Source organism: Euprymna scolopes, chromosome 30, assembly GCF_053919585.1.
Source record: "Euprymna scolopes isolate OS-2025 chromosome 30, ASM5391958v1, whole genome shotgun sequence".
Lineage (NCBI taxonomy): Eukaryota > Metazoa > Mollusca > Cephalopoda > Sepiida > Sepiolidae > Euprymna > Euprymna scolopes.
In genome coordinates this window covers 57617211-57635345 of record NC_136511.1, presented here as the reverse complement: position 1 = coordinate 57635345, position 18135 = coordinate 57617211, and the positions used below count along the sequence as shown (strand labels likewise).

The following is an 18135-nucleotide window of genomic DNA, read 5'->3' as shown; positions in this document are numbered from 1 at the left end:
TGATATACACATATCTGTGTGTGATGTTGCCAAGCTAATCAAAAACCCTGATTCTAGTAAAGCAACCGGCCCTGACAGCATTCCTATTATAGTGCCCAAAAACCTTCAACCAGAATTAGCTCCCACACTTACAAAGCTGTTTAAGCATTATTTTAAGGAGAATTACTTCCCAACATCCTGGAAAATCTAATCAGTATGCCCTGTATTTAAAAATTCAGGTGATTAGTCATTTCCTTCTCAGTACAGACCAATACGTCTTCTGTGCATCATGAGTAAGTTGCTGAAATCTGTGTTAAATAGAGAAGTAGTCAACTATCTCAGCAAAAATAACCTTCTAAGTGACATGCAATATGGTTTCCGTTCTGCTAGACCTACAGCAGATGTGCTTACAGTTATATCTCATAGGATTACTGAATCTCTTGATGAAGGCTTCCTTTCTAGGACAATTGCTCTTAACATATCAAAGGCTTTTGATAGGGTATGGCATAAAGGCCTACTTCACAAGATCTCCATCTATGGTGTAGCTGGAAATGTTTTCTCAGTTATTAAATCATTTCTCTCTGATAGGTTCATAAGAGTATTGGTTGATAGGCAGAAGTCAGAAGCTCACAGTATTAATGCTGGATTCCCTCAGGGGTCGATTCTGGGCCCAACTCTCTTCCAAATCATATCCTTAGATCATTCCAAGACATTTATGCTGATGACACTACCATTTATGGCAGCACATCAAAGGCCATAAATGATCAAGTTCTCTCTGATTCTCTCTCCTCTGATCTTGAACACGTGGTAGAATGGGGAAAGAGGTGGCTGGTTAATTTTAATGCATTTAAAATCAAGCTTCTCTCTTTACATCATCAATGCTCTTATCCCCATCTGGGGTCAATTGAAATGCATAGCTTTCATCTTGGAGAGGCTCCATGTTTTGACAAGCTTCTGGGATTGACTTTTACTCCTGATCCGAAATAGAATGTGTACATCAGATCCATTGCCAAGGTTGCTGGAAAAATGGTGGGATCCTTCTATCGATCCAGTAGATTTCTCTTTATTCTATAGATTTCTATTCAACTGTTGTCTTGGATATGTGGGTGTTCAATTTACCCGCATATCCAAAATTGAGCATAATGTTATCAGCAAATATATCCATTTTTTATGCAATTGCATTAAGGTCATTTAAGATCAGAAATGATAAAGGCTCTGGGCACACTTGCATTAATCTGATGTTGTTTATTCTACTAGAGACTGGAGGTCATTTTCTTAACTATTCATCTGTTGCCTTGGATATGTGTGTGTCCAATTCGCCTGCATATCAAGAATAGAAGGGGTGTCTATAGTTTGATAAACAATTGGAGAAATGCATAACTCTTGGTGGTTTCTATGTAAAGAAAGACAACTGTGCTAAGTTTCGTTGCTCTACTGCTATGAGAAGTGGATCAGGGGCATTACTTATTGAATGCTCCTCATAGTAATAAAATGTTTAGAATATTATTTTAGTTTGTTTAATTTCTCACTGCTGATGCAATTCTCTATCTATATAAGAGCTAGGTACATCCAAGGATGGAGTACTGCTGCCACATCTGGGCAGGAGCTGCTAGAAATGGTTTCATTTTTTCTGTTTGTAATATAGGTTTTCTGGTTTAGTTTTATGTGTTTTAAATATATGGTTGTTTTGTTGAGTTTTATGTGCTTGTAATGTATGTTGCTTTGTTTAGGTTCATGTGTTTAAAATGTAGGTTGTTTTGGTTTAGTTTTATGTGTTTGCAATGTGGGTTGTTTGGTTTAGTTTTATGTCTTCGCTATTTAGGCTGTTTGGGATACTTTTATCTTGTTGCAATTTAGGTTGTTCAGTTTAGTTTTATCTGGTTGCAATTTAGACATTTTTTTTTTAATGTTTAGTTTCATTTTGCCTGTTTTACATGTAAGTTTATTATTGGGTTTTAGCTGTTATTTTGTTTAGTTTTGTCTGTTTGGCATGAAAGATCTTTAGTTAAGTTTTATCTGTAAAGTGTTGAAAATTAAATTTTAAACTGTCGACTTTTGTGCACAAAAAACTTATCATTCTTTTCTCTTTCTGACATGTGAATTAACTGCACAAAAAATAATTCATCTTTCTTTTTCCCACTGACACGTGAAGTATGTACAAAATGATACTTAGTGAGCAAAGCATATTTTCCCTCCAATCAAAGAAATAAGAGCTTTTTATAGGTTCAAATTTGACATAAGCAAATTAAGATGCGATAAAATTTTAGCATATGTTGCCTTTTTGTATCCAATTGGTCGCATTTCGAGTTTTGAGCGCCGCACATACCATCCTTGGCCGCTTGTTTCCGTGACTGTTGTCACATCTTGTTGGGGCATCTCATCCACCAAGACGGACTGTGGACTGATTATCTCGGTTACCTGACCCTGCCCAAATCTCGTGGTACAACGACTCTCTATGCCTTCACCCACACAGTCTCCAATTTGGTATAGACTATGCTCGGGGCCTGCTACTGGTGGCATAACATTGATTACTTTCACCCAGACCTTGTACCGGTATATGGGATTTGAAATAGTGACTTCTTCCTCTTCCCCAGCAATCTCAGGATGAGCCTCCAATAGTGAGGACGTCCACATTTACATCTTGGTGGGGGAGTAGGCTGGCGCTGATGCCTTGTCCCCTTATTCATTTCCTAAACAGCCCTGGGCCCAGTGACCAATCTTGCCGCATCGGTAGCAATGGGTTCCATGTTTTCGGCAATTTCTTGCTATGTGACCCTTGCGGCCGCATTTGAAGTAGTTTACTCCTGTGCTAGGGCTATCACTGGTAGGAACAGCAGATTTACCATTTGATGGACTCACAGCTGCAACCACATGATGACTTTGGTCCCTGGTTGACATCATCACCCTTGCTTTTGCTATTAGGTCTCCCATGGTTAGAGTCTCAATTTTTGGTGCCTGCTGTGGAGTTCAATGGAAATGGCATCAGGAAATCAGTTTGGCAAGTTGTTCTAGTCCAACTTCCTCAAAACCAGCCAGTCCAACCAACCGTTCACATTGTTCATGTACATGTCCACCTGCTCACCAACCTATTTCACCATGATTAACTTTCTGTAGGCTGTGAATGCACCATCCGTGAATGCCTCCTTTAATCGAATCTCTATCCGCTCAACATCCAGTTGGTCAATCTCACTCATTTCTGGAATAGCTTGAAGTGTTGAAAATTAAGTTTTAAACTGCCGTATACCATTTTGTGCACAAAAAATATGTCTTCCTTTTTCTAACTGACACGCAAAGTACGTACAAAATGACTCTAAGTGTGCAAAAAATATTTTCCCTCCAATCAAAGAAATACAAGCCTTTTATATGCTCAAATTCGACATATGCTAATTAAGACACGATCGAATTTGATCATATGTCGCCTTCCTGTGTCTTATCGGTTGGGTTTTGAGTTTGGAGTGTTGCTCATGCCACCCTTGGCTACTTGTTTCCGTGACCTAGTTTGTTTAGTTTTGTGTTTCCAACATAGTATAAATTTTTGGTATATTTTGCCTGAGTCTCATGCAGTTTGTCTGGTTTCATTTTGCCTTTTGTAATGTAGGTTATTTGGTAGGTGTATTTGCTTGCAATGTAGTTAGTTGGTTTAATTTTGTATACTTTCGATGTAAGTTTTTAGCTTTGTCTGTTCAAATGTACTGTTTAGTTTTTTCTTTTTCAATATAATTTATTTTGTTAGTTTTTTGCATTTTCAATGTAGTTAGTTTTGTTTAGATTTCTCTTTTATAATTGTTTGATTTAGGTTTGTGTGTTTCCAATATGGGTGATTTGATTTAGTTTTATATGGTTACACTGTTGTTTTTTTGCAATATTAATTTTTTGTTTAGTTTTGTCTTTTTATAATGTAGTTTTTTTTGTTTAATTTTGTATGTTTTCATTAAATATTGTTTTGTGTATTTTAAAATGCAGGTATTTTGGTTTAGTCTTGGCTGTTTCCATTGTAAACTTTGGTTTAATTTTGTCTGTTGACAATGTAGGTTGTTCAGTTTAGTTTCATTTTTTATTTTTTTTTATTTAACTTCAGTAAGTTTTAAGATATCAAGGGGCTCCCTCCTGGAGCTAACACTTGATTCTGTTATGATTTAAATTCATATCCGAGGGCTCTTTTAAGAATAGATGCTATTCCCTTTATGGTTGCTATTTTTATTTCGTTACAGCTTGGTCTTCCAGGGATTGCTTCTAAGTATTTCTGAAGGTTATTTTTTATTAAACCAGTTGCTCCTATCACAAGCGGTATAATGTTTATTTCCTTCAGAGACCATATGGTTTTTAGATCATTTTTTAGGTCCTGATATTTTGTTATCTTTTCCCGTTCAGCTCTATTAAGGCCAAAATCATTTGGGACTGTGATATTGATAATGAGCGCAGTACATCTGTTTCTAATGTTGGGTGTCTGGTTAAGTTTTGTCTGATTTAGATTTGCCCTTTTGCCATACAAATAGTTTTGATTTAAAATTTTGTCTGTCAATTATGTTTAGTTTAATTTTGTAATACGGATTGGTTAGTTTAGTCGTGCCTGTCTGCAATGTAGTTTGTTTGGTTCATTTTTGCTGTTTGTAATGTAAATTGTTGGTTAATGTATACTAAAGCACAATAATTACCATGAACTTTTCAGCAAACAGTAATTGTTAATTTACCTTGACTAAATAGATATTTGGGAATAAGAATTAGTGAAGTAAATGAAGTTAATTCCAAATAAATCTTTTAATAGGAAAAGTTTTTATCAACTAATTTACAAAACTGTAAAAGCAATATAACTTAATTATTTTAATCAATTTAATTCAAGCTTCTTCTTTCTTATGTTCCTATAGAATATAATCAAACCTATCATATTCAGTTTAACATCTATTTTACATGCAAGCATGAATGTCTGTATAGTACGGTCAGATTTTAACAACATTACTTTTTAGATTATTTCAGAGAAGTCTACTATCTCAATGTCACTTCACGTCCATAGAGATTGGAAATAATTTCAGGATAAGTAAAAAAAGCTCTTAACCAACAATCACGAGGTTGTTTGCTCAGCAACCGACAAGGCTAATATGCTTGCCAGTCCGTTTGCCTCGAACTCCACACTGGACCCTTCCAACCACCCTCTGCCTGACTTACCTTTGCGGACAGACGCCACGCTAGACGATCTAAAAATCACCCCTGCTCAGGTACACGCTATCATAAAAAATCTTGACACTTCAAAAGCATGTGGACCTGATCTCATCCCAGCTGTGCTATTAAAAAAGTGCTCAGCCGAAGTAGCTCCAGTTCTCTCCAAACTCTAGAACAAATGCCTTAATGAAGCTTGCTTTCCGGGCTGTTGGAAAACTGCTTCTGTGGTACCAGTATTCAAGAATTCTGGCGAAAGAACTGACCCATCAAATTATCACCCCATTAGCCTCCTCACACTTTTCGCCAAAATATTTGAGACCATAATTAACCATGCTCTAGTCCGACACCTTACAGATGCTAAACTTCTGACTGACAAACAATATGGATTTAGACAAGCCCGTTCCAAAGCTGACTCCTCACTGTAATCTCTGAACGTATATACCATTCACTGAACAAAGCGGGGGAGGGCAGAGCGGTAGCTCTAGATATATCTAAGGCTTTTGACAGGGTATGGCATGAGGATCTCCTCAAGAAAATTAAATCATACGGTATCACTGGTAGAATACTTAACATAATTAAATCCTTCTTAGATAAGAGAAAAATCCAGGTTGTCCTCGACGGTCGTACATCTAAACAGTGTGATATAAATGTGGGAGTGCCTCAGGGGTCTATTCTTGGGTCACTATTGTTCCTAATATTTATGAATGACCTCCCCGACAAAACTACCTCTGAGATGGGTATACATGCTGATGACACCACACTCTATAACAGGCATGACAGGAAAACAAATGAACACATATCTAAAGAAATGGCAAAAACACTAGAGGATGACCTCCAATCTGTAGTGGAATGGGGACATAAATGGATGGTCACATTCAATGTTGCCAAGACTAAACTTGTTTCCTTCAATAACTACAAGAAACCTTCTCTGCCACCAATAGCAATGGCCAGTGACTCCCTGTCTGAGAGTACATCTTTCAAACTGCTTGGCCTAACGTTCACAAGAAACATGAGTTGGAGCAATTATATTGAAAACATTGCCAGGGCCGCTGCGAAAAAGGTAGGCTGTCTCTACCGTGCTAGGAAACTACTGACACCTGAAAGTATCCTGTACCTCTATAAGGCCACCATTCGCCCATGTATGGAGTATTGTTGTCACATCTTGGCTGGTGCATCTGCTGCTAGTCTCTCGCTCCTAGACAAAGTTCAAAAGAAAGTCGCCAATCTGATAGGCCTTGAACTGGCATCTAAGCTTCAGTCTCTGTCCCATCGACGAAACGTTACATCCCTCTGCTTGTTCTACAAGTATTTTAATAGTGAATGCTCTGACGAACTGCAGACACTTGTGCCCCCACGACGTAGACACCCTCGACAAACCTGACAGGCAGCTAAATCCCACCTCCACACAGTAGAGATCCCTAGATGTAAAAGATCTTTCTACTCCAGTAGTTTCTTCACCAGAACTGCTAGACTCTGGAATTCCATTCCAGGTTCCTGCTTCCCTAACTGTACTGACATGCAGAAGTTCAAGTGTAATGTGAACCGACATCTTGCTGCCCAAATCCCAACATAGTGCCCCAGTAGTTGCTGCACCTGATAGTAGCCCCCTACACCAAAGTGGCAATGTGCCTTGTTTGGGGTGAAAATGTAATAAAAAAAAAATAAATTAAAAAAAAATACATTGAAGCAAATATAGGCTTTATTGTATGCTTAATGTTGGCTGTTATGGGTATTTTATTTTTTATTAGGCTATATAATTTTTTTTTGTGGGTGGTGTATAACTCTTTTCATGACATGGTTATATCGCATATCCCTCCAGATTTATATAAACAAAACGTGAAATCAGCAAAAACTGTTGTACTGACAACAATGGTGGTGCTGATATGAACCCTGTTTGTCAACACAAATTACACAGACATACCAAACGCACATGAGAGTGTCAAAGCCTGTTTTTTGTCTGTGTCTAGATCAACAGCATAATTCACAAGTCATTTTTACTCCAAGCAGCTGATCGACATCCCCGTCGGGTTAGGGTTAGGGTTAGGGTCACATCCTGACAATACCAACAGTATCTGCTACAATTGCATTGACCCAAAATAAAGGTTTAAACTAAACTTCTTCATTTGTCCTTCTTGCTTCTATTTTTGTAATATAACAACGTGATACCTTTGTTTTGTTCAATAATCCTTTTTTAATTTCAATTTTGGTTGTGTTTCTAACATTTTTAGCTGGTTCAGATGCCACTGGTAGTGATGGTGATTGTGATTTTTCCACTTGATTATATGCACCTACAAGAAAAAAAAATGCTTCAGGAAGTGACACAATGTTTGGTTAGTTGTTCCTGATTATATATATATATATATATATATATATATATATATATATATATATATATATATATATATATATATGATTGTTGAGCTGGATTAAATCCGACGATATGAAATAAAATGGAGGTGGAAGGACCTGGATACTCAACGTTTCGCCCGATTTATGCGGGCTTCTTCAAGAGGGATGGTCATTCAATGACCATCCCTCTTGAAGAAGCCCGCATAAATCGGGCGAAACGTTGAGTATCCAGGTCCTTCCACCTCCATTTTATTTCATATATATATATATATATATACGAGCAAACGGTTAATAAAACATGTTAAAAACACTTTGAAATGAGTTAAAAACATATTTAATCTGAAAAGGAAACACTAGATAAGTGGATAGTCCTTAATCAACGAAGTTTCGAAGAAATACTTTCCTTCTCATCAGAGGGTAGGAATTAGCATAATGCGGGATCGGATTTTGCATGCAAAAGTATTTGATGAAACAACAAGTAAGTCAAAGATCTCACTTGAAAAAAAAAAAAAGTGAAGCAGAGGGAATATGGGGAAGAAAAAAGTGATTACACATGAATGGATAGTCTGGTGGAAGATAAATAATCAAGTGACGGTAAAATCCAAATGTATAACTTCAAGAAAGTTAAAAGAATTTCCATTTGTACAAGTAAAATTCAATGAAATCCCGTAATTGGAAGAAGATGGTTCATAATAATCCAAAGGCATTATTTTATATATATATATATATATATATATATATATATATATATATATATATATATATATATATATATATATATATATATATATATATATAATGTATCACAAAAGTGAGTACACCTCTCACATTTCTGCAGATATTTAAGTATACTCTTCATGAGACAACACTGACAAAATAACACTTTGACACAATAAAAAGTAGTCTGTGTGCAGCTTATATAACAGAATTAATTTATTTCCCCTCAACATAACTCAAAGTATTGGTACAATATAATGATTAATAGCATCCTACCTCTATAATAATAAATACAAAATCTGCATCAAAATAACTCAAAATATGACTATTAAAAGTTAAACCCAAAGCCATTCGTGGTTCCAGTGACAGACCCTGTCATGGTGAGGACCCAGTCCTGAGCCAGATTTTGAGTTGACCATCACAATATTTCTTTCAGCCTGATGATGGAGCTGGATCGATGACGTCACAGATTAAGTCATATATATATATATATATATATATATATATATATTTTATTCTTTCCACCTCAGTTTTTGCTCAAATTATTAGCTCTACTGACATATTGAGCAGTTTTTCCCTGTTTTTACCAAATATACCGCCTAATATATATACGAGGGGCGTGCAATAAGTAATGTCCCTGACCCACTTTCATTTGTCTGATCTAGCTGAAATTTTGCATGTGCAATGATTTATATCTCTATGGGTTATGTGGCAAATTACAGCTCTGAACTAATTGTGATTTCTGTTTTACAGGTGTTTGAACTGAGTCAGGTGTGAAATGGAGCCTGTTGAATGTCGAGCAGTGATCCGGTTTTTGTATTTGAAAGGACGCACACCACAGGAGACTTTTGATGAAATGAAAGAAACTTATGGTGATAATGCCCCATCATATGACCTTGTAAAATGCTGGCATCGTGAATTCAAACATGGCTGACCTGGCCCCCTCCCCCTGCTTCTGCCATTGATGAGGCATCTGTCCGTCAAGTTGAGCCTGCCATTTTGGAAGATTGGCGCATTACTATTTGCCAAATATGTCAAGATTAGTACAGGGTCTGTGGAAACTATCATTCATGACCATTTGCATATGCATAAGGTGTCTTCCAGATGGATTCCCAGGTTGTCACACCATTCCAGAAACGAGAACGCATTGAGTGCTCGAGGATGAATTTGGAAATGTGCCAAGAAGATGAGTCAAAGTTTTTCAAAAGACTGATTACACAGGATGAAACCTGGGTCCATCACTATGATCCAGAGACCAAAGCCCAGTCAATGCAGTGGAAGCACTTGGACTCACCACCTCCAAAGAAGGCAAGGGTGCAGCCCACCGCTGGCAACGTCATGCTCAGAGTCTTCTGGGACTAGGATTGAGTAGTGATGACAGATTTCCTGGCAAAGGGTACCATGATTACAGGAGCCTATTATGCTTCACTTTTGAGGAAATTAAGGGAAGCAATCAAAATCAAGAAGCGGGGCAAGATCAGCAAAGGTACCATTCTCATGCAGGACAACACTCCAGTCCACAACTCGCATGTCGCCAGATCAGAAGCACAGGCGTGTGGTTATGAAATCCTTCCTCATCCTCCTCTCTACTCTCCTGACCTTGCACCCTCTGACTTTCACCTCTTCCCAGCCATGAAGTTGTTTTTGAAAGGAAAGCATTTCCCAGATGGTGCTGCCTTGATTTCTGAAGTCACGTCGTGGTTGAAGGACCAACCTGGGGTGTTCTACAAAAACGGTCTCCAGAGCTGCATCAAACGATGGGAGAAATGCATAACTCTGAGTGTTTCTTATGTAGAGAAAGACTAATAACTGTGCCAAGTTTCGTTGCTCTACTGCTATGGGAAGTGGGTCAGGGGCATTACTTATTGCACACCCCTCGTATATATATATATATATATATATATATATATATATATATATGTATATATATATATATATGTATATATATATATATATTGCTCTACAATAGCATTGAGCACTTTTCCAGGTTTTTACAATTTATCGTTTACTTTTATATATATATATATATATATATATATATATATATATATATATATATAATAAATGACACAGGTCTATATTCCAAATTTTAAGATGTTGACCATCTTAAAATTTATTCCTTTTAGTACTTTGCCATGCATAATTCTTGACAGCACCTGTTTCGTAGCACAAAATCATTCATTTAATTATTATATTAATCAATGAATATATTTTGCACAACTCATCAGAAAAAAAAGCACCTATCAATTTATTAAAAGAAAAATAAATGCATATGGGTATGATTATAAATCCGAATTTGGGAGAGACGTTTCAATTACCTTTTATTTTATTCTTTTATTACGTCATGTTGTAATTTCAAGTAAAGTCACTAAATTCCTGTATTAATAAATTGTATTCATTTTGATATATATTGATAAAAAATAGTATATTTAATATTTTATTAATTTATTTTTTTATAATTAGTCTACATATACAGGGTGACCAAAAAAAAACAAACAAAAGAGGCCATCTAGAACATATGCTGTAGAATGGAGAAAAAAAAGAAAAAAAGGCCAAAGACCCTAATGTTTTGATGTGATGTTTTGAATATAATAAACTAGTTATGACCAAAGTTTCATTTCATTCAGATAAAATAGTAAGAAACGGGGCCTAATTAGAGCTGGGGCCCGTTTTTTATGGGCCACCCTGTATTTACTTAGATGGTATTAATAACTGTATAACGTATGTCTATATATTTATTTAATTTTTATACGAAAGTAATTACTTAATATATTGATTTTTTTTCTAGTAATAACATTCGTTGATTAGACCTAATGTTTGTATTTTATTAATATTTTTATTAAATTTATTTCTACATTAACTATAATTCTTTTATTGCAATTTAATTATTTTTAATTAATAATTTTTAACATTAATATAGGATTTTCCTTTTTAAAATTTTTATGTAACATTTATTATCAATCACATAATAAAAAATAAAACTTGATTTACCATTGTTATTTGGGAAAGTAGACTGCAGCTGCTGTTGAAAAGCTGATATAACATCTCCCTTTATGCTTACAAGGTAGATGTGTTTCAAACAGCTTTGTGTAAAATCTTTTAAATAGTCTTTTATAGTTCTGACTATCACGGCAGTTGCTTTATCAACAGGAAAGCTGAAAATGCCTGAAAAGAAAATTAAAAATCAATTATTATTATGGTTAAATATTGCTATAAAAGTTGTTCACTTAACTAGCAAGAGTGTCAGATCATTTTATACAATCTGCCCTGATATGCAAATTATTGTATTAACTAAACCAACCATGTTACATCTTTCTGAATCTTACTGGTTTGTAGATCTATGGCTTATTCTCCATTCTCTATCCCCAAAATCTGGCTGAAATGAGTTCCACTATAGTAGAAACTCCGATTTAGGCCAGTTCATGCAAGGAAGAAAATAAATTTCTGTAATCAGCTCCAGAAATTAAGGGTAAATTCAGAGAGGTCTCACATAAGATTTGTTCATTCGCTGTAGGGAAAATTCAGATATTTTTGATTTTTGTGAAATTTTAACAATATGTATTGGTTATCAATCAATTCCCCAAATTTCAGTTTTTGGGGAGTATTTCAAAATGGTTTAAGTGGCATAATATGGACACAACCACTCATTTGAAAAGGAAGAAATAATTTTCAGTATTTTATGCAAATAATTTCAGATGAGATAGACAACTATGACATGGGGGGGGGAGATAGTAAAAGAGGTGCACGGGACAAACAAGGTGGAGAACCATTGAGCCATGATTTCAATAAAGAAGTGTGATATTACCTGTGCTGATGGCTGGAAATGCAATCGAAGTACATTTATTCCGTTCTGCTGCTACTAGTGAATTTGAAACAGCTTCTGCAAGAGATTCAGTTTCATAGCTGTTTCCATCGATCCATCTTGGGCCAACTGCATGAATAATTATTTTACTTTTTAATTTTCCCGCAGTTGTAACTTCTACACTTCCTTCCTTAAGGTTTTTAACTGATTTTTTGGCCATGATATCATTACATGCATTTTGAATTACTGGACCACCTGTTAAATAAAAAATAAAATAAAAATTAGATAATTATAGAGTGATATTTCTAATTTTAATCTGGAACAATTAATAGTTTGTGTGTGTGTGTGTGTGTGTGTGTGTGTGTGTGTGTGTGTGTGTGTGTGTGTGTGTGTGTGTGTGTGTGTCTGTGCACGTTTTCTCCTTGTGCCTGTTATAGAGTGTTGTGTCGTCAACAAATATACTGTTTTTATAGCAATTTTATCAGGGAGGTCATTTATAAATAAGAGGAATAATAAAAATCCAAGGATCAACCTCTGAGCCACACTCACATTTATATCATGTTGTTTTGATGTACAACTATGGAGGACAACCTAAATTTTTTTATTATTTAAGAATGGTTTGATTATGTTAAGTATTCGTCTAGTAATGCCATCTGATTTAATTTTCATGAAAAGACCACTGTGCCATAACCAGTCAAAATCTTTAGATATATAATGATTTCGGGGGTGGGGGAGAGGATATTGTCTGCTGCGTGTATATCTCATTACATGTGTCTCTTTGTCTGTATCTATGTATATAATCATGATACATCAAGTGTGTGTGCATATATACGCGATAAAGTTCCCCATACTTTTTTTTCTGCTATCTTAGTCTTCTGAGATTGATTCTACCCGTCACTGGCTGATGAGCTGTAAAGAACATATAAAACACTACACCAATTTTCTGGCATGGATTACTTTATTTTGTCTACGAGTGAACTAGGGAACTCTTTCGCATTGTCGATTCAAACTTTTTCAAATTTCTTTTTCTGACGCATTTTTGCGCCAATTCGATGTGTCTGTTCTGCCTAAAATCAGAAGCCGAAGCCGAACTAGCATGTGAGAAAAAAAATTTTTTTTTTACTCACCTTCGCCCCAAATAAAGGATATTGCTACTTGAACGTAAGGAGCTACCAATTGGGACAATACTTAAGAAAGATTGATTACGTTGCATTTGAACTTCTGCATATCAGTACAGTCAAGGAAGTAGACAGCAGGAAGAGAATTCCAATGTTTAAGGGAAGAAGCGATGTGAGTAAAAAACTTTCTGACATTTGGGGACCTCAACAATGAATGGGATTTTTTTTTTTTTTTACACAGTGGTCACCACTTATCAAGGTCCGGAAGCCACTCAGGGATAAGGGTTATTGCAAGTACATTACGTTAGTGTGGAGATTTGATGAAGTGTTTACTTAAGGGGGCGGTTCATTAGGAATTTGTTAACATTGGACTTGAACAACTTAACCCTTGAACTCTTTTGGTATTAACCAACCTTCACAGCAAAATCACAATTTTCAAATAACCAGGGATAGATTACATATCAGATATATCTAGGGCTACTGCCCTAGTCTCCCCTGCCTTACCCAGTGCGTGGTATATATGTTCAGAGATTACAGTTAAGATAACTGTAGGTAAACGGGTTTATCTAAATCCATACTGTTGGTCGGAATTAAGTTTATTATCTATGAGGTGGTGCTTGATTAATTAAAGACTCAAAGATTTTGGCAAAGAGAGAGATAAGGTTAATAGGATGATAGTTTAGTAGAACACTTTATTTTCCAGAATTCTTGTAAACTGATACCACAGAATCAGTTTCCCAGTAGTTAAAAAAGCAAGATTCGGTAAGTTATTTGTTGAAGAGTTTGAAAAAAACTAAAGCAACCTTAACAGAGCATTTATTTAATAGGATCAGGTCTTTGAAGTGTCTAGACTTCTTATATCACAAACTTGACAAGAGATAAGTTTCAGATTATCATTCTGTCCGCAAAAGAAAATCTGAGAGGAAGTGGTTTGTTGAGCCCAAAATAAAGTTGCAGACAAACAGTTGGGCAATCAGGTTAGCCTCCTCAGTTGCCATGCAAACAACTTCAAGGTTGTTGGATTGTGGGGGAATTGTTGATTGACTATTATTTATTATATTGTTATAAATTTCTCAGAAATCATAAGTTCCTAATTTCTATGCTTCAATGCGTTTTCTGTATGTTCTCTGAGCTGTAGCTACAGTTATTTTTAGCTTCTATAAACTTTTGTCTATTTGTACTGAACCTATGTTGGATATATCTGCAGTATGCATTTTGCCTTTGAGCAATGGGGAAATATCTTTTCTTTTTCTATGGAACAGTTCGCAAATGAGACCACTGAATAGTTCAAAGCCACAATTGAAGCGCATGTTTCACCAAGGAAGTTCTTTAGCAAATCCCACTCTAACCAATGGTTCATTCCTTGCGCAGCTGCCATTGCTCAAAGGCAGCATGCAAACTGCAGATTTATCCAACGTATGTCCAGTACAAGTAGACAAAAGTTTATAGAAGCTAGAAATAATTGTAAGAGCGAAATGCACTTGTGATATCAGGCTGTATGAAAGTGTTAATTTTGGTCAAAATCGGACTGTTCCTTCTAACATAAAATTTTTTAAATCATCAATACTTATCGGAGGTATTCCGATTCAAAACCTTTCTAAGAACATTCCCAGACACATGAAGTACATTTGTGTGAAATTTAAAAAAGAAATCGGTCAAGGTGTTTTTGAGTTCATAGAGAACTCTTTCTCTTTCTCTCTCTCTCTCTCTCTCTCTCTCTCTCTCACACGCACACACAGTATTTTTTATATATAAGTAGAGACATGTATAAAATCAATAGCCTTTCTCTTAATTAAATAAAAGAAAATAAAACTATGAATATTAAATACTTTAGTATAAAATTAACAGCACTTTTCTAGTAATTAAATAATGGTTATACGAAACTATAAACTGCATTTAATATCTATCTATCTTTCTATCTATCTATCTACTATTATATAAAAGGACTTTGTGTGTATGACTAAACCTTATGCATATCCAGAAACTATGCATTCTATTTCATCTTCTTTCAATATTGATTATATTTTCTCTAGATAATTTGACTCTACCAAATGAGCATTTTTATTCATTACTATCGATTCTCATCACCACCCATTAACACGCGTGCCTCATCACCACCCATTAACACCCGTTATTCCAGAATACTTAAAGGACGCTTTACATTGGCATTCCTGAAAAACAACAAATGAGTTTAGACCTCCAAGTCGGTAAGCATTTCCAATTATTTTTTATTGCAGTTACTATTTAGTTTAATCCCTCAGAATTGATACTCTGATACTAATTCTTTATTTAAATCAATATTATATCCACCCCCTGCACAATGCTGGAACATGCTCTGACTATTTGCAGAATAAAGTTTTGGATATATCAAGGCATACCACACTAGCTTCCCTTGCCTTATACAGTGTATGGTATATGTGTTAAAAGATAACCATTAGCAGTAGAATGGGTTTACCTAAATCCATACTATTAGTCAAAAAGATGCTTAACATTTATGAGGTGGTGATTAACAAAGATTTTAGCAAAGAGTGGGAGGAAATTAATGGGGTAATAATTGAGTGAGTTAGTTCTTTCACCATAATTCTTAAATACTGGTACCACAGAGGCAATTTTACAGCTATTAGGGAATCAAAATTCGGCAATGCATTTATTATAGAGTTTAGAGAGGGCAGGAGCTAGCTCAGTTGAGCATTTCTTTAAGAGTATAACAGGAATGAGATCAAACCCATAACCTTTGGAGGTGACCAGGTGTTTTTATGATATCATACACATGAGAAATGATGACTTTTAGATCATTGAATGTGGATTCTATTCACAAAGAGAAATTTGGGAAGGAGTGATTTGTGGAGTTGGAGGCCAAGCGACCTTATGGTTATTGGATAGTGAGTAAATTATTCTCCACACTATTATAAATTCTTCAGAAATCATGAGTTCCTAATTACTGCAACCCAACACATTTTCTGGTCATTTCAATATGCATTTTTTGGCTCTGGCAATTTTACTCTTATAATGATTTCTAGCATCTACGAATGTTTGGCTTCTGCCTATTTGCACTTCAGTTATGACGGATGAATCGATGGGATGCATGCTGCTTGTGTGCAATGATAGCTGCAATGGTTGAAGTCCATAATTTAGGAAAGTGGGTATTACTATAGAATTTCTGTATGAGAACATGTGCTTTAATGTTTGCTTTGACTCATTCAGTTGCCTCATTAGCACATTGTTTGTGGTTGATCAGGGTACACTACAAATTGAGGGAAAACGGTAAAGGAAATATAAGTAACTAACGCAGTGTTGAAAGGTTACTTTAAAGTACATGAAAGGTTAATCATCTGATTTGAGATTTTGCTTGATAGTCAAGGGGAGAGTGTTACAAATATATATATATATGTGTGATATTTTATGGAGGGAATTATACCTGGAGTCTAAAGAGCAGAGTTTATTTTAATGTATAAATAAATATATTAATACTTTTAAAAGAAAACAGTGACCATTGTACTGTAGATATATGATAAGCTCAATAGGTATAGGTATCCTAGAGCTATATTAATATTGCATAAAACGATTCATAATTGTGAATCGTTTTACTCAATATATATATATATATATATATATATATATATATATATATATATATATATATATATATAAACCATGCATATGTCTACCTGAGTCTTTATGATGGAGTGAGAGGTATCCAGTCATGTTAAAACAATTAGCAGAGATTGAGAGGTGCAAGTTATTTTATGAATACAAGCCTCAAGAGACGAAGTTGTTTTGTTTGGATGAGTGCCTGGTTTAATCATATTTTTTGTTTGGGATGTCATTTCATTTAATTGTTTCAGTTTAGGATAAAATGGGTTGAGGAAAGTGAGTGTGTTTGAGGTCATTAGCCAAGTCTTCATATTCAAAACAGCATATCATTATGTTCATATTTAGTGTAAACATGCTCCCACAAGCGGTAGAAAACACAAGGACTTTCATTCTTATTTCTCAAAATAAAGATCAGCATTTTTCCAGTTTAATAATTTAATAATCTTTAAATAAGCTATTTTCCTTTGAAACAACTATCTATAAATATGACTTTATTTTTGGAAGATTTAAAAATGCAATGAAATGAAAACAATCCAAAGTCACTAACAGGACCCATATACTGGTGTTGCTTGGTGGAAATATGATACAAAGCCAGAACAGCTAATGGAACCTCCCTCCACCCCACCAAAAACAAAATAACATTTGATTATCTAGTGCATCATTGTATGTGAGACATAAATTACTACAAATAAACAGCTAAAAGTATTAACATAGAACACAAGTAGATGACTGGGTTACTAGTAATAGTCATTCTCAGCTCAAGAAAATTGTGGGCACTGGTGGCAGTGGCCAAAATGAAAGCATCTGGATTCAACTGTCTTGCATTGGCTGTCAGTGGCAGCTAGCAGAATCTCCTGCACTGTCATTTAATGCCAGTTATGACTATTATTCATGTTAACTGGGTGATAGTGATCTTTTTAAGTGGTTACTATTAGTTGATCGCATTGGCAGGCCCTGGCAGACACTGTAAGTTATTATGCATTAAGACAGCTATTTGTGGGTATTGGCTGCCTTAACAACAGCTTATCACAGTTGTTAAGTGTTATTATATGGCTGTCATGACCGATGTAGAGTTTGCTGTGTTGGTGTAGATGTTACACTGCACCATGTGTTTTGTAAGTATGCGGAATACGGATCGTGCTATGTTTTACATACTGTAGTTATATTGTATATGGTAGGTATTGTCTACTTAATTGTTAGGGTGCTTCCCATGTTAAGTCTGGGTCAGTAAATAATAACGTTAGTATTTCAGCATGGTCCGTATTTTGCATAATACATCCACGTGTAAAATGGTAAGATCTTGACTGCAATCCAGCATGTTTATGCACAAATTGTAAAAGTATATGCTCTAAAAAAACTATTAATTATAAAAGTTATTTTGAAATATTTCTTGATACGTCAAATTACAATTCGTTAATG

At 35.2% G+C, this 18135-nt stretch overlaps 1 protein-coding gene across 3 annotated transcripts in view; it reads right to left on the bottom strand.

The window, feature by feature from the left end:
• The window catches only part of LOC145254817 (protein mono-ADP-ribosyltransferase PARP14-like), a 99261-nt gene that overhangs the window by 71828 nt on the left and 9298 nt on the right, over positions 1 to 18135 (bottom strand). For all 3 annotated transcript variants that reach the window (XM_080113643.1, XM_080113645.1, XM_080113644.1), the window contains exons 2-4: positions 12008 to 12259; positions 11194 to 11367; positions 7303 to 7424 (exon numbers count right to left, since the gene is read on the bottom strand). In XM_080113643.1, the coding sequence (XP_079969769.1) occupies positions 7303 to 7424; positions 11194 to 11367; positions 12008 to 12259 (548 nt within the window). The remainder of the gene's footprint in view (positions 1 to 7302; positions 7425 to 11193; positions 11368 to 12007; positions 12260 to 18135) is intronic.